The 25,088-nt window shown below is 47.8% G+C and overlaps 1 protein-coding gene across 7 annotated transcripts in view; it reads right to left on the bottom strand.

Annotated features, from left to right (window-relative positions):
* The window catches only part of TBC1D5 (TBC1 domain family member 5), a 2,783,701-nt gene that overhangs the window by 1,165,949 nt on the left and 1,592,664 nt on the right, over positions 1-25,088 (bottom strand). For all 7 annotated transcript variants that reach the window (XM_069648897.1, XM_069648892.1, XM_069648893.1 and 4 more), the window contains 2 exons: positions 3,441-3,530; positions 3,281-3,355 (listed from right to left, as the gene is read on the bottom strand). In XM_069648897.1, coding sequence (XP_069504998.1) covers positions 3,281-3,355; positions 3,441-3,530 — 165 coding nt within the window. The remainder of the gene's footprint in view (positions 1-3,280; positions 3,356-3,440; positions 3,531-25,088) is intronic.

Genomic DNA, 25,088 nt, shown 5'->3' with positions numbered 1-25,088 from the left:
ACAATCAGCCGTGTCCAGTCCTGACAGCAGAATCTGATGCAGGCCCAACTGCGGTCCTGGACCACAGAGAGAAAGCCCTCTCTCATCTCTCATTCAGGAATGTGGTCTGCTGAGTTGGCTACTGCGGACCACAGACCGAAATTGGAATTTTGCCAGGATACAAGAGGCATTGATTGAGCAGAAGTCAAGGCTACCTGAGGCAAAAACCTTCTTCCTCCAGGCATCCAGTCCCTTACTCGCCCTGTCAGGGAAAATAGAAGGGAAGGTGGGTGATTTCAGGTTTGCAGTTGCGGCCTGTACCACTAAGCTCTCAGAGGAGGCATGAGTGGACAAGAAGTCTGGATCAGAGGGGGCAGGACGTTGCTTCGTAGCCAGTTCCCTGTCAACAGCAGGTGCAGAAGTGAGCTTTTCCCACACCTTCAGCATGGGGGAGAGGGGCTCCACTGCTACTCTGAAAGGTAGCAGTGTTTTCCTTTTGGGCCCTTCATCCAGGATGTACATACATTCCAACTGAATATTCGGTCTGAATAGAGCAAATGGCCCCAACGTATTAGCCACGTTAGCCACCAGTCTCTAGAAAGATGCCTGAGGCTTACCAGGGGTGGGGGCTGGAAGGATGTCCAGCTCAGGGAAGGCGTCCAGGCCACTGGCCTCAGATCAGAAGCTAGTCCCTGGACTTCTTCGCCTTCCCTGTAAAACTCCTCTGGAAAGTCTCTTTCCTCTCTGGAGATGAAAAGTTTCAAAACCAAAGTGCACCCTCTTCATCATAGGATTTCTTACATCTTTGACATGAAGGATTTCAAGGGAGCTCCCCAGTGGCCACAATGCTAAGGATGAAGTGATCGCCAGTGCCACGACTTTGACACCCAAAGGCGGAGACTGAAGGTGCTGGTGGACCTTCAATAAACGATTGGAATTTCAGTAACTGGATGTGTCTAAATCCCTCCAAGACTTAGCTCATGGTCTCTGGTTCTATCCAGGCAAGAACAAAACTAAGTCCTAAATATAAAACCATGCACCTGGAACGAAATTGCATAGGCATTTTAGAAAAGGTCAAGACACTGAGCGTCTACATAGCAGCCTCTCTTAATTCAAAGGGGCATGTCGATGGAGTGGTCAGCAACTCGCATGATCACCTTACAATACTGAGACAGGACAAACCACTCTTATCCTCAAACAACTGTGAAGTCCTAGTCCGAGCCATCATTATGCCCCGGTTGGTCTACTGTAACGCTCTCCTCATAGGAGCTAACACTGCATAACCAAACTACAAATGATACAAAAGGAAGCAGTTCAGATTATATTTGATATTCTTAAAAGGGAACAGATCCCCTGGGCCAGAAGGGAATTGCACTGGCTGTGAGTGTCAGATAGACCAAGTTTCAAGGCTCTCTCCGTTGCCCACCGATGCATATATGAGAAAGCTCCCAGCTATCTCAAGAAACTTATATTACCCTACATATCCTCCAGGTATTTTCGATCGGGCACTCAAGGACAATTTGTTGTACCACGTACAAAAAAAGTCCATAGAGGTGGGCGTTCATTTAACGTCCTTACGGCTCTAGCATGGAATACATTACCCCTGAAGCTACGCCTGGAGAATTGCCACCTGCCGTTTAAGAAACATCTGAAGACTTGGCTGTTCGAATAAGCACTGGATCCACAAGTCCTGGTTCCAAACTCTGTTTGGCCATGTCTCCCTCCTAATCAGTTTCCTTGTTTGAGTGTTTATGTTTCCCTGCACCCTGATGCTTACGGGCTTTGGCACAGTATAACTAAAATAAAAATAAATGTTGGTGAAAAGATCCACTCGAAAAAGTGCATGGACTGGCACGACCCACAGTCTTGAGTGCTGTGGTCCTCGCCCAAGCAGGAGAGACAAATCTGTGTGGTTCTGATACCGACATATGCAATCCGTGCAAGGTTTGAAACTCAAAGCCTTTGTTGGATTGGACATGATGATGAGGAAAATCGAATAGCATGTTCCCGAATTGAACAGAGTATGCCGGAAAAAGGAACTGAGGTCACGGGGAGAGACGCCTTAGTATACACTGGCCCGACATGTCAGGCGCGAGGTGCATCGAGGCGTGAGGCGGGGTCGACACAGAGTCACGCTGTGTACTCTGGCAGCGGAAAAATCTGAAGAAAAGTTGCACGGAGGATAGGATATCAGATGAGGAATCTGTGGGAGAAACTAGTCCATTCGATGTCAGGCTATTCACCCTCCTTGTAATTCGTCATCTTCACCTAATGAATAGAAACTGTGCACAGCCTTTACCACAACAAGGCACCAGTAAACTTGATGGTTGCTCCAGATATTACTCCAAGAGGAGTCTCATAGCTCCTTCAATTAAAGAGCTGGGTCTCATCCCTTAATATAGCCAGTTAGCCACAGGGGAATGGTCCATTTCCAGCCTTTAAGGGGCCCATCCTTGCTGCTGCAATATGGGGTATTCCTTGTGACATCATCAGCTTTCAAAGTGCTTTGCCTGCAGAACGCTCAGAGGGGTCTCAGGAGGGAAGCTGGGGCCTAGTAAATCTGCCTATTGCCCATCTGCCTCAGATCAAAAAGACTCCAGACATGTCTCCCTGGTGCGACATCTTCATTGTGTTACAGAGGCCACTTTAACGCTCAGCCCACCACCTTGTCTTCAACATTTCTCCTCTCCATCCCTATCTTTCTTTCTCTCTGGTCTGTGCAAGAGGATCTCCTCATCTCTAGCCACTGTATCTTCACTGGTCTTATTCTCCTTATTAGTTGTCGCTCCCTTGTCATTTTTCTTAGCATCCTCCACCTCTGTTTCTTCCACAACCTGTTCTTCCAGTTTCCCTCTCCACCTCATCTGATGTCAAATAAATGAAGGAAACTGCACCACCTCAAATCTTTCAATTGTACTTCACAAGAAAAAACATTTACAACAAGATCTAAAACCATCTGTTACTGAAATTGCTGAACAAACATGACTCCTGAAATTGCAGGGTTCAGAGACTCGAGGTTGACTTCACGGACTAAGCCCAATAAGGCCAAAACATATCTGTGGTTTGGAGGTGTGCCCGTGCAGAGGGGCTGTAGCATATCTGTTTGATCTGTAATGCTTCCTTTGCGTGTAGTGACAGATTTTAATATGTTTGCCCCGAATCCCTGTAGAGTAAGTTTGGAATGGCATGCAGTCCAGGTACATTGCAAGTAATATTGGCTCAATCATTTCCTCCCCTCAATGTGTGCTTTTCTTAGAAGACCCTTAATAAAAAAAAGTTTGAATCAAAGATCCGCTCTTACCCCCTCATCCTGAGACAGTGGGTTGTTGATCATCAGGTCTTGCTGTCCTGCCGCCTTGCGGGGGTTGGTGATGTGCTGCAGAGAAAAACAAAGCTCAATAAACATGGCCCCCCATGTGTACGCGCTGTTACCATTGCACAAATCGGAAAGTTCAACTTACTATCTCTTTAATCCTTTTATACCATGTTCTCAGAGCTGCTGTTTTACTGATCCACTGCCGTCTGTCTTGGGGGAGGACATTTAGGAACAACTGCAATTAAAACAAAGGAATAGAGAATTCAAAAATGTCTTAGAAAGGACGCTGCATGCCTTGGGACTTTTAAGTTTTGCAGTTTTAAGAGAAGTTTTCCGACTCTTTCCTACAAATGCAGGTTTACTTCCATGCCATCTGTTGTGAACAGAAAGATTTCAGACAACTAAATGTCAAAGAACGGAAAAGTTATGGAAACCAGGAGGTTGGATGAAAGAACCCTGCATACTAGTAAATACTAAAAAAAAAGGCTTACCGATAAACACTAAAGATGATTAAACATCTATGCATAAGCTAGCAAACCTGAATTATTTTGATCTCTTAGAAAGAAAACTTTTTTTTCCCCGTTAACATTTTGTTTGGTGTAAATGTAAAATGGAGGACAGCCCTAAAATAGGTGTCCACCAGGTCAAGTGTCTGTTTCTCTCCTAGTCAATGATGGCAATCCATGTCAGACTGCCTGGTAGTTGATGGGCTGCCGACTCCGCATTAGGAAACGGCATCAATGTTCCTGTTATCAAGTAGCATGCAAACATAATGATGCGTGCATCTTCTGGAAGCTCGTCCTTGATATGGCACTAGATGCCTCCGTGGTCTGCAGAGCAGCATAGGTCCGGATGCATGGCTCAATCATTTTCAGAATCGAGGCTCTGGTGGACTTGCCATGGGAGCCAGATTCAACTTATGAATACCTAGGACATGCCAGCGACCTTGCTTTCAGTACATAAGAAGTGGAGAAAGCCATTAGTGCATTGGGCAATGGGAAAGCACCAGGGCCTGACTATATACCTACAGATCTCTATTAAAACGATGTGTGCATATGGGGGCCCGGTACTGGCTAGGGTTTTCAATGCAGTTGCACAGTCGGGGGTGGTAGCTATGATGTGGTGTGAGGCCGTAATTGTCCTGATTTTTAAGAAGGGAAATAGGGGCTCCCCAGAGAATTACCGCCACATCTCCTTAATGGATGGGGCGGGAAACTGTATTCTAAGGAAATTCTAGGCCACCTACAAGAATGGGTGGAGAGTAAAGGCATCATCGGCCCGCTACAGGTAGGCTTTTAACAAGGAATGGGGATCCTTGAGCAGTGCTTTAGGCTAAATCTTATTGTCAGCAATTACACTGTTCTGAACAACACCAAGCTATATGCTGCATTTGCTGACCTTAAACGGCCTTTTATTCGGTCCCAAGATCTCAGCTTTGGGAGAAGCTAAAAGGATACAATATCCCGGCTGGACTACTACTGCTAATCCAGGCCTTATATCACGATAACAGGGATGTGGTGAGATGGGTACTAAGTGGCGAAAATGCAGAGAGCTTTGAGATGCAGCATGGAGTAAGGCAGGGCTGCGTATTGGCCCAGCTTCCCTTCTGTATCTACATCAACGTGCTAATAGAGGAATTGATGATCAATGCTATGGACCCCCCGAAGATGGGTCATTTGCGCTTCCCTGCCTTATTCTTCGCAGACGAAGTTGGATTTCCTGTCAACTACCTCTGTAGGCATCAAGCACATCACCGCTGCCTTTGTGAAGAAATGCAGCGAACTGCGTCTAGAAATAAACAAATCTAAAACCAAAAGCTTGGTTTTTAGACACAAGACCGCTAAGCATGTTAAGGTCAGTATATAAATCAAAGGAACAAAGCTGGAGCAGGTCAATACCTCCAACTACCTGGGCCTATGCTTTACTGAGAATGGAACCTGGGGCAAGCAGGCTGACCTATGCTTTACTGAGAATGGAAACTGGGGCAAGCAGGCTGGCCTATGCTTTACTGAGAATGGAACCTGGAGCAAACAGGCTGGCCTATGCTTTACTGAGAATGGAACCTGGGGCAAGCAGGCTACAAAAGCTGGGATGACCTTGAGGAAATCCAGTGGGGGCATTAGGACATTCTTCCACCTACATGGGAGGGGTGCTTTGACTCCAGCCTTTGATTGAACTTCTTATATCCACTAAACCATTTCTTTTCTGGGTCTGGGTATGGACAGCACCGGGATTACAGATGTTTATAGAGTTGCTGACCAACTATTTTACATTGGATGGTAGCCATTCAATGCCGTGGTTAAAGTACATCAATTTCTGGTACATGAGATTGGGTGCTGGATAGCTCTGGGACAGCATGACCTGTATGCTAGCCACCTCTAAGACCATGGCAAAATTGGCATGCAGACAGGACTGCAGGCGAACAATGGAGGTGGCCTGCACCAGGCTCTCCTGCAGACAACAATATATGCATGTCAAGGTGATCTTTGGGTACGAGCAATAACTGGATGTTACCCAGCCAGCTTTTGCTCGCTCACTTTGTTATGTATGATCTCAGAGCAGGGACGCTGCACCTGGCTTCTTTTAAACGAAAGTGGAAAGGACAAAGCAGCACTGAATGCCTGGTGTGTGGGGCACTGTATGAGTCTGCACTCCATTTCCTGCTAATCTGCCCCAAATACAAAGCCCTTAGAGCTAAGTACTTAAAGCCAATTATTAAGACAAAGGGCATCCGAGGCACAGTGGAAACCATGGACTTATGTGTAATATCTTGATACCCGAGTAACACCCGGACCAGCAGGTAAGATATAAGTAGGTTTATTGTAGTTCAATTGCCAGGAACAGCATTGGCATGTCCCCTCAAGCCAGCATAACTCTCAAATGTCAAACATAGAACCCAGCTTCAGAGCATAACATCCCAACACTCCACTTACTCTGACATCACAACATTCCATGTAACAGTGATGTCACCACCTCACCTCAGATGCACATTACAACACCATGCAGGAAAAGTGATGATCTCAATCTGGTGTTTTTTGTGGCCACATATTTGCACAGGGCTTGGTTATTGAGGTGGAGCTTGATTACATCTTTTGAAAGTGTTTTATAATCATGTATGCAATACTATTTTATGTTTGTGCTTTTGAATGTTGATGCTGTTTTGTATGTAATGTTTTCTGCTTTGATGGTACTATTGCCGAATAAAGCTAAGAAAGAAGGAAAATGGAGGACCGCTCTAAGATGGGTGTCCACCAGGTCATGGTGTCTGTTTCTCTCCTAGTCAATGATAGCAATCCATGTCACACTGCCTGGTAGTTGAAGGGCTGCCGACTCAGCTTCAGGAAACAGCATCAATGTTCCTGAAGGGATTTGTTCTGTATGCTATGTCAGTGTCAGTTTCAGTATTATATTGCCTATATTGCGCCTTGCCAATCAGGGAGGGACACTTGAAATAGATCACACAGCTACCCCACCTGACTGAAGCATCTGGACTGGAATGCTGACCTCGGTTCAAAAAGAAGCCAGTCCCGGTCCAAATCCTCTCAAGGAATGCTTCTGTGGTACCCAGGAGCAAGGAAGTAGTTTACCAGATATGAGGAATCAAGGGTGGGAGGAATAGGAGAAACTGGGAGAAGTACTGAATGATTTTAAAATCCCCCATGGGTAGAGCCTTGTGGTAATGTGCCTGACCAAGGTATCGGGAAGATAGCTCAGGAGCAACGTGCGTGCCTTGGAAGCAAGACAATTCCGCTTAGCACGGGTTCACAATCCGGTCCCGCGCTTAGAGGCTGGACTTGGATTTCCCAGATAATGATGATGATCCCCTTGGAGCCAGGGAGTCCTACTGGCACTTCAGTGATGCATGCTGTAGTCTGGAGTCTCTGCAGCCTCACATCAATGACTCCCGCTAGATAAAAAGTCACAAGGGAAATGTGTGACTTTGCACATTCTCACAATGGCATTTTGTACAACTTTGTTTTCAATTAAGTAAAGTACTTCAATGTTATTATAGTTTTGAAATGCAATAGGTAGATATAAAGAACCCGTTAACTTATTTCAAAATCTAACTTTATGTACCTATTAATTAATTAATGATTTCTGTTGCTTTTGGTTGGTAAACGATAAATAGAAAAATAATTGAAATTGGATAGAGCCTTTATCCGTACCGACACCATCCCACTCGCAACCCATCTACTTACATTAGAACATGCTTTTCTCCTAGATGAAGATGTCATTTCCATGTGATTATAGTCCACTGTACTTGTTTTCCCTTCTAGCCCAGTTATTTCAATATAACAGGAGAAGTGTCACACTTGACTTAAAAACTCTCACAACAATGAACATGTTTTGAAGTTTTATTTGAACAGAAATGAGTATCGAGAATCTATTGGTGCTCCCAGACTCGAGGGTGGGGGTCGGGTCACTACCGCACACCTCAACCTACTGTGGCAGTTCAGAAGAAAGACTCACCAGGGAACATATTTCAACATGTATTTAGTTAAAATAAAAGAAACTGCCTCACTGGTCCTACTGCTAAAAGGGATTTCCCTTCCTAACCAAACTAAACTCCAGTGATCATCTGTATTCCAAACCAAAATGAGTCCTCTGTCCAAACCTATCTACTAAACTATCCCTACCACTAGCGAATGCAAAAGAAATATACACAGTGCCCTGCAGTCTTGGATCTTCACTCTTTTGTCTTTTCCAGGAATCTCTCCTTGGCCTTGATCCAGTATTAGAAATTAACAAATGTTCCTCCAACTAAATCAGTTCTCATCTGTCTATATAAGGTTCCACCAAAGAAATCAGTGCTTGTCAATCTATCCAAAGTTACTCAGAGATTCCCAAGGTTTAAAGTGCTCAAGTTCCTGAAAAAACACAACACCCTATCTTCTTTATGTGGAGGGATATTTCCCTGATTCTCTTCCACCAAGTTTATCAATCGTTCCATACTTTGACCAACATCCGGGTGCTCTTGTGCTCCCTTGATGTATTCCCTTCACTCTGCATATTTTGCCCACGTGGTTTTTCTGGGTTCCCCATAGCCAATATATCACTTAGCATGCTAGTGTCCCTGCGACCCTTTTCTACTTCTCGCTTTCTCAATATTCTTGTGCTGGTGGGACCCATGGGTGGGGAAAAGTTTTCTCGTCTTCCATGGGTTCCTGTGAGCCTTTTGTTGGTTTATGCTGCTAGTTCATTTTGGGTGCCTGCAACTCTTAAACTGGTCCCGCTCCCTCAGGCTTCTCAGGTCCCTATGACCTTTATATGGGGTTGGGGTAGTCCTTCCCACTTCCCGACTTGTTCTCTCGTCTCTCTTCCTCCCTCCAACCTGGGCAAACCACATACCTCCTGTGTTGCAGTACATGCTCCACGGAGGGCTCGTATTGCAAGCAGCAACAGAGCTCTTGGCTGCTTGCCGCTTCTCCCCAATAGAAACTGTCGATGTTCGGGTCCCGCCAGCCTCACTTCTCTCTCACTCTTCATTGGCTCTTGTACTAAGAGCGGAGGATCCAGTACTCCCTTCATCCTAGGACACTGCGTTGGTTGGCCCTATTCCATACCAACACTACCATGGGGGTCAGTTTAAGCCAAGAAGGAGCTCTGACAGATTGAATATCCACGCATGTGGGGTTGCATCAGGGATGTGTCCTGGCCCCATCCCTATACTACTTATACACATCTGACAATGTCAAAATACGGGAGGCGGGAATAACAAACCCAATTAAACGGAGTACTGTCACAATGGACTGGATAGCATTTGCAGATGACATTGCACTTTTTGACAAAACTCAAATTGACTTGCACAGAAATCGCGCTCTTTTTCATAGCTATGCAGTTGCAACAACTTAAAGGTAAATGGACAAAAGTCCAAGGTCCTAATATTTACCACCAAAAAGCGGCCAAAGACCTTTAACTGGAAAGTGGGAGATCAATCCTTGGAAAGAGTGGAACCCCTAAGATACCTGGGCTCCTTCTTGGTAAACAGTAGTTCAATGGTGGGATGGAAGCAATTTCTAAAGGATAAATCTACTCTGCTCCTGGATAAGAGGAAGAAAACCTATTCACAAAAATGTCGGGATTCCCTGCAGCCACTGGTACAGTTCTACTTGCTTAGGATAGAACCTACACTACTCTATGGGTTAGATAGATCACTGTTTGACATGGGGGCTCACCTGAACACAATACAAGGGCAGTTGTGGAAAAAAACCTAGGGCTGGCCAACTAGATCCCAAATTCAGTGCTTAGACAAGAGTTTTGTCTGATCTCCTTGGCTGTTAGAGCGAAATAGGGGAAACTCGCAGTTTTCGCCAGTCTATCAAATGCTTGAACAAACTCACTAACAACAATGGGGAGGTGATCAGACAGTGAGCACAGCAGTCACAATTAACGACTTCAAAACATCTATGAACAAATTACTATCTTAAAGCGGCTCCACAAAGGAGGAGCTAGCTAATAATATATGCAAAGTCAAAAATAGGCTGTTTAGGTGTGACTGGTGCCACACAGTGGACTTGCTGTCCAATTACACTCTCTACACAGAATATGCAAAATTTCCAAGGAAAAGGGGGAATACCATAAAATACATAGGGCCTCATTACGACCCTGGCGGAAATCGAAAAACGATGGCGGAAATGCAATACCGCCATCGAATAGCGCTCGGTGCGATTATGACCCGTCACCGCAAAGTACGATGCCATTAGCGACACCGTAGTGAACGCCAACGCTAACTGCACCAAGTACGCGCGCGCGCGCCATGCCAAACCGTAATTACCACCATGGCGCAACGGTACGCGAATTCTGACCCTAGCGGACATGCACCTAACGCCATCAAGCACGGCGGAAAGTACCATTCCGCCATGGTGAGAAGTACGGCATCGCGAACCAACCGTAAACGGCCCCACTGAGTGCCTGTACACCGCTCCCTGGCCACATTGTACAACTCCCCGTAGGTGCAATGAAGTCACACAATGCAACCAGTGAAATGTACTAGTCATCCATGCCTGCCAACGAACAAATGAATCTCAAGAGCGGCCAATGGGAGCTGCAGGGCACAGATGGCACGAATACAGAAGCTATCCCAATGGACATGACCTCAGTCTCCCACCAAGAAACGCACGCAAACACAGGCACCTGTGACCAGCAATATTCCGAAAATCACATCATTCCACCAATCCACCTGGCTGACCGGCATCTGTTACACAAAAGCTAATCCCCCGCCCCTGAGCATGACATCATTAAAACAGTCATATTGGCAGCCCTTATCCCTGACCTCACTGGGCTTCGTAGGCAAACGCGCCCAGCACAGTACCACGCAACTATACTCCGAAGCTGGAACCCAATGCAGATCTCCTCACAATACATCGCTCCCCAAATAGGAATATGCCATATCACTTGCAAAGAAGAAGGCTACACGGTCCATATCAGAATAGAAATTTAATGCACAACAAATTCACCAAGCCCATACAGCCATTAGGCCATGAACTCCAAAACACATTTCACCATTGTGGGCTGCATCCGCAATAAATGACCAGCTACTTCTTGTGTGACGCCCTGTTCCTTCATGGTACACAGGGGCTACATTCTCGTACGAAAAGGCAACATGGGAGCCGTCCCAATAGGGAGGCACTAGTCCAGCTGAAAGGCCGAAATGTTGCTCCTAGCCACTAGTACTGCGTAAGGGCATGTGGCCCATTGGCGATCGTCCCATAAGATCGTAATGCTGCTCCACTGATTAACACGAAGCAGCAGGTGTCGGGAGTAAAATCCATCTGCAGGAGTGGCATACAGATGGCAGTGGCAAAAGGGGAGGAGATACCTGTCAACCAAATGAAATGAAAGAATAGTATGGCCATCAGAACTACATTTGAATTACTCACTTCAATGATCACACCAAATCCACAGCCATATGCATGCTAGCCCACTCCAAAGGATCATCACCACCCAAAAACCACTTGCGAATCATAACTATCTATATCGAGGTGAAAACACCATCACAAACGAGTGTACCTGTGCATGCGTCTGTTAAAACAGAATCCATCAGATGGGATTGGTAACGTGCATAGACACAAGTGTCTGAAGGCGCGTCGAGACAGGGAGGGCTCAACAAGGCCAGATAGACGATGGTCCCACTATGGCAGCCCTGCATCACATAGCGCAGGGGAGGCGGACAGATTCCAAGAAGCCCTGTACATGGCAAACTCTGTATCAAATCATCTGTTCATGCATCCATTCATCATTCCCTCATCCCGTAATGAAAACGCCTGTTTCCATACTCACATAACATGTGAAATTTCCATTGAGTCTGTGCGTTATGCAGCCTGCAAAATCCACTGTGCCCCAGCCCGTAATTCCAGTGTTGTGAAGTAACATGTATTTGGGAACGTCCGGCCTCATCGTCCACTTCGCCATTGCGCATCCCAAACTATTCATATCAATCATTGCATCCTCGCCATGGCCCCTGTCCCAAGGACATTGAACAATAGAACGTTATATTTGCAGTCAGACCTGTGGGCATCTCCTCGCCGCTAGCTGAAAACCGAAAGCGCCGCCCTTCGAATTCCTCATTTGCAACATCACGTCGAAAAGGCATCTGTGGCCGCTTGAAATCACAAATTAATCCATCTAGTGCGGCTGTGTGTGAAAATGGCAACTGCCTTCACTCACAAATGGGACGCCCCGCCCATCGTTGAACCTCGGTACAGTGATGCATGAGGGTCCACCGTTACTCGAGTACTACGTTCCACTGACCCTTCACAAGTCTGTTCGCGACTGCAAAGATAGTATGTGAAACAATGGGACCATAGCCGAATGAACATATCAACCAATGTTACACTGCCATCGGGTACAAATACATGATTGTAATAGCAAGATGCCATTCGTCGAATTGCAGCGTTGTGTGCGGGACGTGCTCGCCCAAAGGGGAGAGCAGCTTGCACAGGTGGAATGAATCACCACAGGTGGAGGCCATACAGCCTGAAAACACAAATTGCACACCCAGTCTCCTCCCACAACCACACCCACTCCGAAATGCTACCGGCAGGACTAGCTATGTTGGCCCTGGGGGACCTGATAGCACTGCAAGTACTCCAACTTCAAGAAGAAGACGAACACCAACTACAACCGGCCGCACGGAGGAGACGCAGGAGGAGGAGGAGGGCAAGGCAGGGCCAGCAAGGGCCGCCAGCACAGCCACTACCACCACGCAGGCAGCCCGCAATCCCACGCCTCCGAGCACATCCGTTCAACCTCACTGATGAGCAGATCCACACCCTCTACCGTTTGGACCGGGACACCATAACCGCCATTGTGGACATGACACAGGCTGACCTTGTCAGCATGATAGATAGCCCAACCGCCATCCCACCCCTACTGAAGGTGGTGTCTGTACTCCACTTCCTGGCCACAGGCACCTACCAGCACACTGTCGGACAGTTGCATGGCATTTCACAGCCACTGTTCTCACGGACACTATTGCAAGTGCTCGATGCCCTCCTGCAGCACGCAGACGACTACATCTCTCTACCACGTTCGGAGCAGGAAATTACCAACACAAAAGTGGGATTCCATGCACTTGCCGGCATACCGGGTTGCATTGGTGCCATCGACTGCACCCATGTGGAATTGGTCGTCCCACATGCCATGGAGGCCCAGTACCGCAACCGGAAACAATTTCATTCTCTGAATGTACAAATGGTGTGTGACTCCAACAGGATCATTACACATTGTTGTGCCCGATTCCCTGGATCAACCCATGATTCTATGGTCTTGAGGAACTCTACAATACCACGCTACATGGAGCGACACGCAGGGAACAGATCCTGGCTACTCGGTGAGTCTCATTTCATGCATGATGATGTGGGGTATGTGATGCGGCAATGACCTGGCAGGAAGGGGGGGGGGTGCGTACGTAGCAATGGCATTCCACATAATTCGTTTATCGTCCACATACAGGTGATGCCGGATATCCACTGAAGAGATGGCTCCTCACACCAGTCCGGAACCCACGGGACCAGCATGAGGAGGACTACAACCATGCCCACTCACGTACCCGTGTAGTCATAGAACAGGCATTCGGCCTACTGAAGACTCGTTTCCGGTGCCTCAGCAGGTCTGGCGGGGCACTCCTGTACCGCCATGTGAAGGTTGCGAAGATGGTGATGGCATGTGTCATGCTACACAACATGTGCGTACGTAGAAATGTGCCCATGCCCCCTGACGCAGAACTGCAAGCACCTGAAGATGGTCATGATGAGGGTGGGGATGTGGCAGCACCTCAAGGAGTCTGCGAGGCACAGGAGGGCCGTGACATTCGTCAGCATCTCATAGATGCATGCTTCTAGCACTCACGCCTGGTGGCTAATACATGGACACGGGACTCGTGGCACTGTGTGTGTCTGGTACATGCACAATATGGACTGTACGCCTATAATGGCCTCGTACACAAAGAGCAATGTCCACACATCTCATTGGTTGATCGTGCATTGTTTATGGCATATGTGATATCATGTTAAACACCCTATCGACCCGCCACCCAAGTGAGCCCAACACCCCCCTTCCACCCTCCTACCTCCCCCCCGAACACCAGTGTCCAAAGATGCTCATTGTCAGTGGGCAGTCGCTATTGCAAGCCCCCTCTGCGGGTATCAGGGGCACCCCTGCCTGTGGAGCGCAGGTTCCTCCCAGATCTACGTTGGGGGCTGCCCTGGACGGAACTTGCAACGGATGATGTCTCTGCCTGCTCACGTCCATGCATGTCCCTAAGGGTTTGTGAGAGCTCAGTGAGCACACGGCGCACTGCGGCAAGTTCGGCACATACGTCTTTGGACGTCGCATGCAGTTCCCCCCTCAGGCTCTCGGTGCTTCTCTCCATTTGTACTCTCAGGCTCTCGGTGCTACTCTCCATTTGGACTCTCAGGCACTCGGTGCTACTCTCCATTTGTGCCCTTAGTGTCTCTGTACTTCTCTCCATTTCTGCCCTAAGTGTCTCAGTTGATGTTTCTATGTCTGCCTTAGTGCCCCCACATTCATCGGCATGGTCCTTGAGGAGCGTGGCCAGTTGCTGCTGTTGCACGATTAACTGGTCGAGGGACTGTTGCCTCTGCTGGGCCATGGCCATTTGCGGTGGTGTCACAGAGTGGCTGTTCGCCTCATGTTGCCCTGCCACAGGGCTTGTGGGGGATGGCCAGTCGTCGTCTTGTGGGTGCCCCTGCGTGGTATCCTCATGGTGTACTGGATGGAACAGACAGGGGGATTGGGACAGGTCATGGATGGATCTGACTTCGACATCCCCGTTTTCTGTGTCGGAGCATGCTGCCATTAATGCAGTGTCACCTATGGTGCTGCTGCCACCAGAAGCAGTGCCTACTGTGGCATCCATTGGGGGGACCTGTGGTGGTGGTGGTGTGGGCATGCTGGCTGCTGGGGTGCCTGTTGGAGTTCCCTCCTCTGTGCTGCCACTTGATTTGTGCTGCTGCCGTGTCTTGATGCGTGCAGCTGAGGTGGAGGGTCTTTGGCCGTTGGTCTTGGCCCTCTTTGCAGGTGTGCTGGTAGGGGTGTCCTGGAGCACGTCGTTTGGATCGGACCCTGTGGTGGAGTAAAGGAGGGCGTGCGTTATTAATGGGTCTGTGGGAATTGGAATGGCAATGTATCACATGCATTGGGGTGGTACCTGAGGGTGATTTGGGTCGGGGCCTTGGAGGTGGTTTCATTTGTGTGTGGAGTGAGGGTGCAGTTGTTTGGCAGCCTGCAGTTAGGGTGTGCCTGCTGCACGTGTAGAGGGTGTTTTTAGGATTTTTAATTATTTATGTATTTGATGTGAGTTTTGAAGTGTGCTATCAGGCCTATGTATGTGGACGTTCTCCTGGACATGTGTTACTGTTGCACTATGTGGGCACGTGGTACTTCACATGATTGGACATTGTGGTTTTGGCATTGTTTTATTTGGGCCACCTACCTGATTCTTCGGATGTCTGCACTCCTTTCTCCATCCCTCCGACTCCCTCTATGCTCTCCATTCCTATGGTGGAGGCACAGATTTCTTCCCAGGGGGTCAACTTGATGGGTGATTCCGATCCTCCCCCGGTGGCTGTGGCAATGTTGCGGTTGGCAGAAAGTATGCTACGGACGCGTATCCGCAGGTCGTCCCATCGCTTTCTGCATTGCTGTGGGTTGCGGGGTGCGGTCCCCACCGCACTTACCCGCTGTGCCACCAGGGCCCATATGGCCTTCTTGTTCGCAAGTGCCGTCCTGGTCATTTGCGTGGAGAAGACGGCGGCTGCATTCTCCTGGAGGGTCTCTGTGAGTACGGTGAGTTCCTCACGGGAGAAGTGGACCTGCCGCTTGCGGTCGCACGCTTTCTTCGCTACTTTTCCCATTTTTCTTGGTTTCACTAGGGTGGATGACGGGTTGGGATGTGTCTCAGGGTAGTATTTTTAATGGTTGTGTGGATTTTGTGGTTTTATAGGTGTACGGCGTGATGTTTCCCGTTCCGGGACCATGCTTTTACTTCCGTTTCCGTATATTTACGGTCACCGTACTTTCCGGTTGGCGCTCACTGCGGTGTCCGCTAAGATGGGTGGCGGTATTGCACCTAGGGCGCCGTACGGCGGCGGTGTGGGCCGTTTTGGGGTCATTTCCGCCATCACGGACTTTGCACTTCCGCCATGGCGTGGTGCTCGTGCCCGATGGGTCGGAATGAGCCGCACTTTGCTCCATCGTGCAATGGCGGAAACGCTATTTACGCTGTGGCGGTCCGGTCAGTCACTTTCCGCCAGGGTCGTAATGAGGGCCATAGGCCTTTTTCCATGCCCCAATACCCGAACACAATACCTATGCTTCCATTTAGATCAATTTTTAACGTTGCAATGTAGACTGTGTAAAAACGGTGGTGCTGTGGAAACCCTAAAACATCTGGTTATGGAATGCTACGCGCTAAGAGAGCCAATGGCGCGTTTCGTGGGGCCAACGGAATTGTCCGAGTTTACCTGGGTAAGGCTAATGTGGGGCGACTCCCAAACTCTAGTCCTGTCTCATTGTATGCCTTTTTAAGAATTCCAACGTTAAGCCTGGATGGCCTTTTTGGGGTCGAGATGGTCCTCGGTTTTTCTGTGCTGGGGCATATGGATACACTAATCACTCTACTTCAAAATGAAATTGGTATCCTACATAACTCAAACAGAGGTACATGGAGGAATCGCGAGAAAGGAAAAACAGGGTACTTGCAAAACAAAAAAGAACTTTAAACTCTTCTTTGCTTCTCCTCCTCCTTTCTTTGTTTCTTATGAAAATTCAATGAAATGTTCATTTTTCTTGTACAACATGTTTATGATATGAAAAGCTTATATATTTGTTTTATAAATCAAAACAATAAAAACATAAAATAAAATATGAATTCCCTGTTGAAGTCAGGATCTTCAACACTGGTCACTGACAAATACTTGTTTCAGGCCTGCAAAGCTTTTCTGATTTGCCCTTCCCCAGGTAGGTTTTGTTGGTTGGGAATTGTTGTACTTATCAGTGACACTAGCGGTCTGCATAGAGTAGCTGGTATAAACAGCCTATCATAACCTGTCCCTCCTAGGAAGGCTCGGAGGCCTCGCTTGGGCTTGGCGGTCAGTGTTAAATGGACACTTTGACCTTTTTCGGCTCGAGGTTGAAATAACCCATTCCCCATAGATCTAGATCTTAGATCTAGTGCCTAGATCTTTCACAACCGATTAAGATAGGTGACACTTTTTGGGGTTAGAATGAAGGCCTGCTGTCCGCAGGGCACTAGTCATCTTGTACAGAGGGCGCACATGCTCTAACCAGGTGTTACTGTAGATGGCGATACCGTCAATGTAAGTCCCTGTGGAGTCGGAGTATGATCGAAGAACTTTGTCCAATAATTTATGAAGTGTGGTGGAGCCCCATGTAACCCAAAGTCTAGCACTAAGCTGGAAGAACCCCTGTGGGGTATACAAAACTTTTGTCCCCGTCAGATGGATTTAGGGGAACTTGACAATATTCTTCTGTCATATCTAATCTGAATATGTACCAGGATTTTCCTAATCTTTCAATAAGCTCATCTATCCAGAGCATGGGATCATTATCAAAACTGGAGATTGATTTAAGTTTTCGAAAGTCAATGCAGAATCTCCAGCTCCCATCTGGTTTTGCCACCAATACTCTGGGGGAGGAGGGCTCAATTATGTCTGCTTTTGACATGGATGAAAATGTACAGTTTGTCCCTGAGGAGTACGAATATGATGACAAAAACATTGCGCACTGCCGGTCTCTTTTGAAAAAAAACATCTGGGAACTGGTTTAAAATATCATGGAGGTCTTTCTGCTGAAAAGGGGTCAGGTTTTTAGGGACTAAATGAACCTCTCGGTGGTCAACCAAGAGAGTGCCATGGTAACAGTAGTATTCTCAAATAACCCAAAGAACCCTGAGGTCTTCCTTAATAGCAAAAAGAGCCCAGGGAATCATTACATCCCAATTTCAGCCATCAGTCTCTACTAACCTATGAAGAATCCTCTTGAGTGCCGGATTAAACCGCCCCACAAGGTCTTAAACTGTGGAATCTCCTTCACCTTGTGCATGATCTTCGACATAAGGTGGTAATCTGATCCGCAAGCAGCTACTTTGGAACCCCCACACAGGAAAGAAAAGGGAGTAAATGCTTTAGTATGTGTTGACTGTTATTATTCCTTAGGGGAAACGCTTCTGGGTACCGAGTAGCATAGTCAACTTTTACTAAACTAAACTTATTCCCTAAATTGGATGTTTCTAGTGGTCCCACAAAGTCCATAGCTAGGCAGGAGAACAGAATCGCAATGATATGGAGGATTGTAAAGGGGTATGGGGTGCGGACATAGTTGCAGTCTTCTGGCATATTTCACAGTCTGTAACATACATTTTTATATCCAGGTTAAGGGTGCAGAAGATGGAGACCTACACACAGGTGGCATGATGATTGCTATAGACTTATTAGTCAAGAAAATAAAGAGAAAACCTAACTTTCCCTAACTCTAGGAGAGGTTCCCCTGCCTCAACTAAAATACTAACGGTTCTGTCAGAGTGTCCGTGGAAATCAATAGTCCCCCGTCCTGTGTCAGAAACTCTACTTCTGTCCCTTACAGTTAAACTAAACTAAAGAAAAAGTTAACCTTTTTAGTCCAGAAGAAGAAATCCCTTCTCCTGGACTGGAGATTAAAGTGCGTTTTCAAGTATTGACTTCTTTAGGGGTCTTTATTACTTTGGTTACCAGGAGAATCACTCCCTTCTCCTGGTATCTTGGTTTCAGAGTTCGATAACAACCAGGGGGAATGACTCCCTTCCCCTGGTCTTGGTTATGTAAGAGTACAGAAGTATGAGTCTGACACAATGGTGGTGTGGTGATTAGCAAGGACATTTATTCAGGCAAAGATAAAGACGAAACCTAACTCTCCATAACTCTAAGAAGGGTTTCCTTGCCACGAACAAGGAACTAAGGGGTGGGTCAGAATGTCCAAGGAAACTAGTTCACCGTCGTGTCAAAATAGCTACTTCTCTCCCTCACACTTAAAACTAATAAGAAATGGGCAGTAGATCGTCTTGGTCCAGAAGAGTGACTCCCTTCTTCTGGACGATGAGCCACAGTTCCAATCATAGGGGGAATTTCACCTGTGAGAATGACTGCCGTCTACAGGTCTCAGTTCCTTTCTGAGGAAGCAGAGTTCAAGCGCGTGGCATCGTAAGGATTCAGTTCCAACTTAAACATTATTCCTTTTCAAGGTAGTTGGTTCTCAATGTCCTCACAGAGCCCAGGGAATTACTTCCTTCAGTGGGCCTTCTTTTGACTGGCTTCACGATACCCAATCTTATGGGAAGACACCAGCAGGTAGTCTCTCCTTCTCCCGAGGTCTCCTTGCTTTCCAGTTCACAAGGGTTGGGGGGAATGCTCCCCCCCCCATGCCCTTCTCAGACTTTCACAATTTACAGTTCATTCAAAATCTTCTGTGAGGAATACGTCCCTTACCCTGGGTTGCTTCTCAATTCACAGAACCTCCTAATCTTTTGGATGCAGGTTCCAGACCTGTGTGTTCATCCTGCCAAGTGCAGCAGTCCTGGTTCACTATTCTTACAGGTACTGTGTGACTATAAAGATGATTTAGGTTACTCCTCATACAAGGATGCAGGTCCTAGACCCGTGGGATTCTCTTCCCTTGGTGTTGCAGTTCTTTTTCGCTACGGGTCTTAGCTTTTACACCCGTGGCTTCCCTTAGGCCCAAATATCATAATCCAGCATCTTCCAGTGCCTTCTGGTACCCCTTCCAACTGCCCTGGAAGCCCTTGTACCTTTAGAGTCTCTACCATCTCGGGGTTCTCCACCCTCTGTTTCAGGCTTCTCTGCTCTTCTGGCGTGCTGCGGTGTCTCCACAGCACTGGAAGATTCTCAGCGTGTGCGCCTTCCTACAACCAAGTAGTTCTTCTGCTTGGCAGGCCTGGACGTTCGCTGCTCTGCTTCGCTGGATGGTCCTTCCACGTTGGACCAGGTGAGAGCCTCTCCTCCTAAGCGCTCCAGCAACTGCTCAGGTTCTTTGTTGAGCCGAACGTTCCCCACGCATGCGGTTCTTCCAGGGATGGCCGCTCTCTCCTTCCTGGTTTCCCGCTACAGCTTTGAATAAGTTTTGTCCAATTAGATGTTGGGAACAACTAAACTGTTCATTCATGTTCTCAGAAGTGCTCTGTATGCTTCAGCACTGATTCTTTGTCCCAGTTCCAGTGAGTCAATTGGTCTCTCTCTCGTCTCAATACATTATATATATATATATATATATATATATATATTATATATGACAATGCATTACTTACCGTAAAAGCATTTCTGATGGTTGTATCTGCTTAGATTCACATGCTGTGCATAGGTCCGACATCCAGTGGTCACTGCGGAGTATTGCATTTTGTTTTTCGTAGTCGAAAAGGGGACGTCGACAAGGCGTGTCTGTAACACTATCCCTATAGTGACGTGTGTTGTACCCACAATCCCTCACGCGTCGAGGTCCCTCTGTTTGTATTTTTCTGCCCTGAGGGAGCCTTCTAGACGTGAGTGAGTACAGAAAAGAGAGAAATATAGAAAGATGTCTATGTTCCTTCCATCCAAGCGGGGAGGAAGGGTGGGCGCATGTGAATCTAAGCAGATACAACCATCAGAAATGCTTTTACGGTAAGTAATGCATTGTCTTCTGATGTTTGTTAATCTGCTTAGAATCACATGCTGTGCATAGACTAGCGAGCAGTACCCGGAGTTGGCGGTGGGTTATGAGAAGGAACAGTAGAGAAAAGATGTCTTAATACTGCCTGTCCCACCTGGGAGTCAGATCTAGAGTTTGCATCTAGACAGTAGTGTTTTGTAAAGGTGTGCACAGAACTCCAGGTAGCCGCTTTGCAGATGGACTCGAGGGGAACATTTGCAATGAATGCTATGGACGCCCCCGTGCCTCGGGTAGAATGTGCTCTTGGCCTAAAGGGCAGTTCTCTCTTAGCAAGAGTATAGCAGAGAGTGGTGCATTGAACAATCCATCTAGAAATAGTGGACTTTGAAACTGCATCCCCTTCTCTTCCTGCTGCCACCGAGACGAAGAACTGATTAGTCTTCCTCAGTGGTCTGGTTCTTTCCATGTAGAACATGACCGCTCTGCGCACATCTAGTGTGTGCAGAGTCCTTTCTCCCAAGTTGGAAGGATTTTGAAAGAACGCTGGTAGTTCTATAGACTGGTTTACATGGAATTTTGAGATGAATTTTGGAGCAAACCTTGGGTGAGTGCGTAGAACCACTTTATCTTTGTGAACTGTAACAAAGGGGTCTAGAACAGAAAGAGCCTGTAGTTCACTTACTCTCCTGATGGAGGTGATAGCTATTAGAAAAGCAGTCTTAAGGGTGAGGTCTTTAAGAGATGCTTTGTGCATGGGTTCAAATGGTGAGCCCATGAGTTTGGTAAGTACCACGTTAAGGTCCCATCCGGGAGCTGGGTCAGCTATCAGGGGGTGTATTCTCTTTACTCCCTCCATGAAGGCCTTTATAACAGGGATCTTCCACCACGACACTTTGAGTTGGGAAGTGGTGTATGCAGAAAGTGCCGCTAGGTGGACTTTAATGGAATTGAACACTAGACCTGAATCCAATAAATGGGTCAGGTATAGAATAATATGTGTGGGAGAGCAGTCAATTGGGTTGATGCTCTTTCGTCTGCACCAAATGACAAATCTCTTCCATTTGCTAGAATAGCAGTGGCGAGTGTTAGGTTTTCTGGCTTCCCTGAGGATGCCATGCATCTCTGTGGGAGCTGTAGATGTCCAAATTCTATGATCTCAGGAGCCAGGCTGCTAAGTTCATGTTCTGGGGGCATGGATGCAGATTCCTGCCCTTGTCTTGTGACAGCATGTTGTACGGGCAGGGGAGTTTCACTGGGGGAGATAGAGACATCTCCATCAAGTGAGCGAACCATGGCTGTCGGGCCCACATTGGAGCCACCAGTATCATGGTTACTTGTTCCTGCTGCATCTTGTGCACTACCTTGTTGAGAAGGGGAGTAGGGGGAAAAGCGTAAACAAATCTCCCTGACCATTGAATCGACAGACCGTTCCCCTTGGATTGGTTCTGGGGGTACCTGGAGGCGTAACTTTGGCATTGTGAGTTCTCCAGGGTTGCGAACAGGTCTATTTCTGGGAACCCCCATTGCGTGAAGACGTCGAAGACGATGTCTTCGTGCAGTCGCCATTCGTACTCTTCAGGCAGGGGGAAGTCTCTGCTGAGTTTGTCTGCCAGCAGATTGAGTTCCCCTGGTACATGTTGTGACAGAAGGAACATATTCTGTTTGAGAGCCCACTTCCATATGTTTTGGGCCAGTTTGGACAGTCCTGGAGAGTGGCTTCCCCCCTGTTTGTTGATGTAATACATGGCTGTGGTGCTGTCTGTAAGGACCATCACTGTCTTGCCTTGTAGGTGTTCCTTGAAGGCTTTTAGCGCCTTGAACACCGCTAGCAGCTCCAGAAGATTGATGTGTTTGGCTGCTACGTTCGGAGTCCACTCTCCGTGAGCAGTTTGATGGGATAGGTGAGCCCCCCATCCTGTAAGGGATGCGTCTGTGGTTAGAGTGGCTTCCGCCGCGGGTGTGGCAAAGGGTTTCCCTTTTTCTAGGTTTTCTTTTGTCCACCACCGTAGCGAGAGAACTAAGGCCTGCAAGACCACCACTAGGTCGTCCCATAGTCCGCTGGCCTGACACCACTGGCTGTTGAGCCACTCCTGCATTTGGCGCATGCGCAGGCGCGCGTGAGGTACCAAATAAATACACAACGCCATCATTCCTAGCAAGCGCATTGCTTTGCGTACCGTCACCTCTCGACCGGACACATATTGAGGGATCTGAAACAACATGTTTTGGACCCTCTCTTTGGAGGGGAAGGCGAGGCCTTCCTTTGTTTGAATTAGAGCCCCTAGGAATTGTTTGATTTGGCTGGGGTCTAGGCTGGACTTCTTTTCGTTGATGGAGAAGCCCAACTGGAACAAAAGGTCTACAGTCTTTTGGGTATTGGAGAAGCATGTTTCATAAGAATCCCCTGTTATGAGCCAGTCGCCGAGGTAAGGGTAAACTGGGATGGACAACCTGCGCAGGTGGGCCGCTGCCACTGCCAGTACCTTCGTGAATACTCTCGGTGTTGATGCTATGCCGAAGGGTAGCACTCTGAACTGGTAGTGTTTGCCCTCTATCATGAACCGGAGGTATTTTCTGTGCGCTGGCAACATTAAAATATGAAAGTATGCATCTTTCATGTCCAATGTTGTCATGTAATCTCCCTGTGATAGCAGTGGGATCACTTCCTGTAGGGTCACCATACGAAACTTTTGGGGTTTGATAAACTTGTTCGCTGGGCGCAGATCTAATACAGGGCGCATGGTTAGATCCTTTTTGGGTACAAGGAAGTACACTGAATAAATACCTTCCGTTACCTGAGATAGAGGCACGACCTCTATGGCTCCTTTTTCCAACAGTTGCTGTACTTCTTGTAGAAGGATGGCAAGATGTTCCGGTGACATGCGTCGTCCCCTCGGGGGTTTGTATGTTGGGGAACTGTTGAATTCGATGCAGTATCCGTGGGCTACAGTGGAAAGTACCCAGCGGTCTGACGTTATACCCTCCCATGCTGGAAGAAAGGATGTTATCCGGCCCCCGACCGGTGTTGCATGGGAGGGGACGCGAATCTTCACGTCACTTGGTGTTGTAAGGGGCTTGGGAACCTCTGGGGGTGGACCCTCGCCCTCTTCCTTTGCCCCGGCGCTGTCCTCTTTGGCTGTACTGGCCACTATTGGTCTGGAAATTGGTGGCAGGGTACTGTTGCTGCTGGTTTTGTTATTGGCGTTGGCCACGAAAAAAGCGTTTATTGCTATAGCCGCGCCTGGTAGCGGGCTTAGAGATTTAGTCAAGAGTTTTGATCGTATCAAACTCTTTTTTAGCCATCTCCAGAGCCTCATCCACCGCTTTCCCGAAGAGGTTTGAGTCTTCAACAGGTTTATTTATTAAAGACGCCTGTGTCTCCGGTTTGAACCCTGAGTTGCGCAGCCATACGTGTCGTTTTAGGACTATTCCCTGAACTAGGGAACGTCCCGCAGTTTCTGCCGCATCCAGAGAGCTCTTTACAATACTCTGGTTGACCTGGGTTCCTTCGCCAATAGTTGAAAGCAGGCGTGTACGTAATGGTTCCGGCGCTTCTTCGGCGTCCTTGCGCAGTTTGGCCCACTGCGCGTCCTCATAGCTAGCGAGCAAAGAATTGTTGTTGGCAATTCTTGCCGAAAAGGCGGCCGAGGATGTAATTCTTTTTGCAAGGGCATATAACCGCTTGCCCTCCTTGTCAGGTGGTGCCTCACTGGTGGAAAGTGGTACCCCTGCCCTCTTTCTTGTGTTGGTTACCACCAGGGAATCCGGAATGGAATGTCCCCTGATGTACAGCGGGTCTGAGGGTGAAGGAGTGAAAAGTTTTTCAATTCTAGGATTGACCCCTCTGATTAGTGCGGGTGTGGACAGCGAAGGGATGATTCTTCTCCTCACTGAAGCGAGGAGGGGAATTGTCTGACTGACCGGGGGTTTCTCCTTAATTACCCTTTCTACAAAGTCTAATTCAGGGGAGAGCTCCCCAGTGTCTAGTTCGAAGTGTGCTGCTGCTCTGCGCAACAGGGCATTAAATGTGGGTTGATCGTCAATGGGAGACGTGTTTCTAACAGGTGAAATGTCAGGATGATTTAGGTTCAGGACATCAGTGTCGGAATATATTGATGGTGATGGTGATTGCCAGGGGTGAGAAGGTCCTTCTTCTAGATTTTCTCCGAAGCCTTCTCCTACCAAGTCTGGGCTGTCTTCCAGACCTTCCTCATGGTTCCGTCCGTCTTCCTCGTCCATAAAATCATCCTCTTCCTCAAAATAATGTTCTTCCCCAGTGAGGTCATACACACTGTGGAAGTCTGAGGCTGTGTCCTGGTGGGGATTGCCTAATCTTGGAATTTTGGCCCTGGGGTCCTCCTGAGGCCCTTCTCTTATTCTCTTTGGAGTGGGAGGGTTTTGGGCATTCATAAACCTCTCCATTCTTTCCATGCAGAGATGGAGCCTTTCCATGGTTTCATGGGGTACCCCTGAGCGGTCTAGCGGGGGAAAATTGGTGTCTTGTAGCTGAAAACGGCTCGACCTCTCCCATAACGTCGAGGAAAGTGTCCCGTCGCCCTCCGAAAAGCCTTCAGGTGTGCTGGGAATCCCTTCGACTGAAGGAGATCGTCCC

Source organism: Ambystoma mexicanum, chromosome 2q, assembly GCF_040938575.1.
Source record: "Ambystoma mexicanum isolate Mex_15411 chromosome 2q, UKY_AmexF1_1, whole genome shotgun sequence".
Taxonomy (NCBI): Eukaryota; Metazoa; Chordata; class Amphibia; order Caudata; family Ambystomatidae; genus Ambystoma; species Ambystoma mexicanum.
This window is presented reverse-complemented; position numbering and strand designations above follow the sequence as displayed.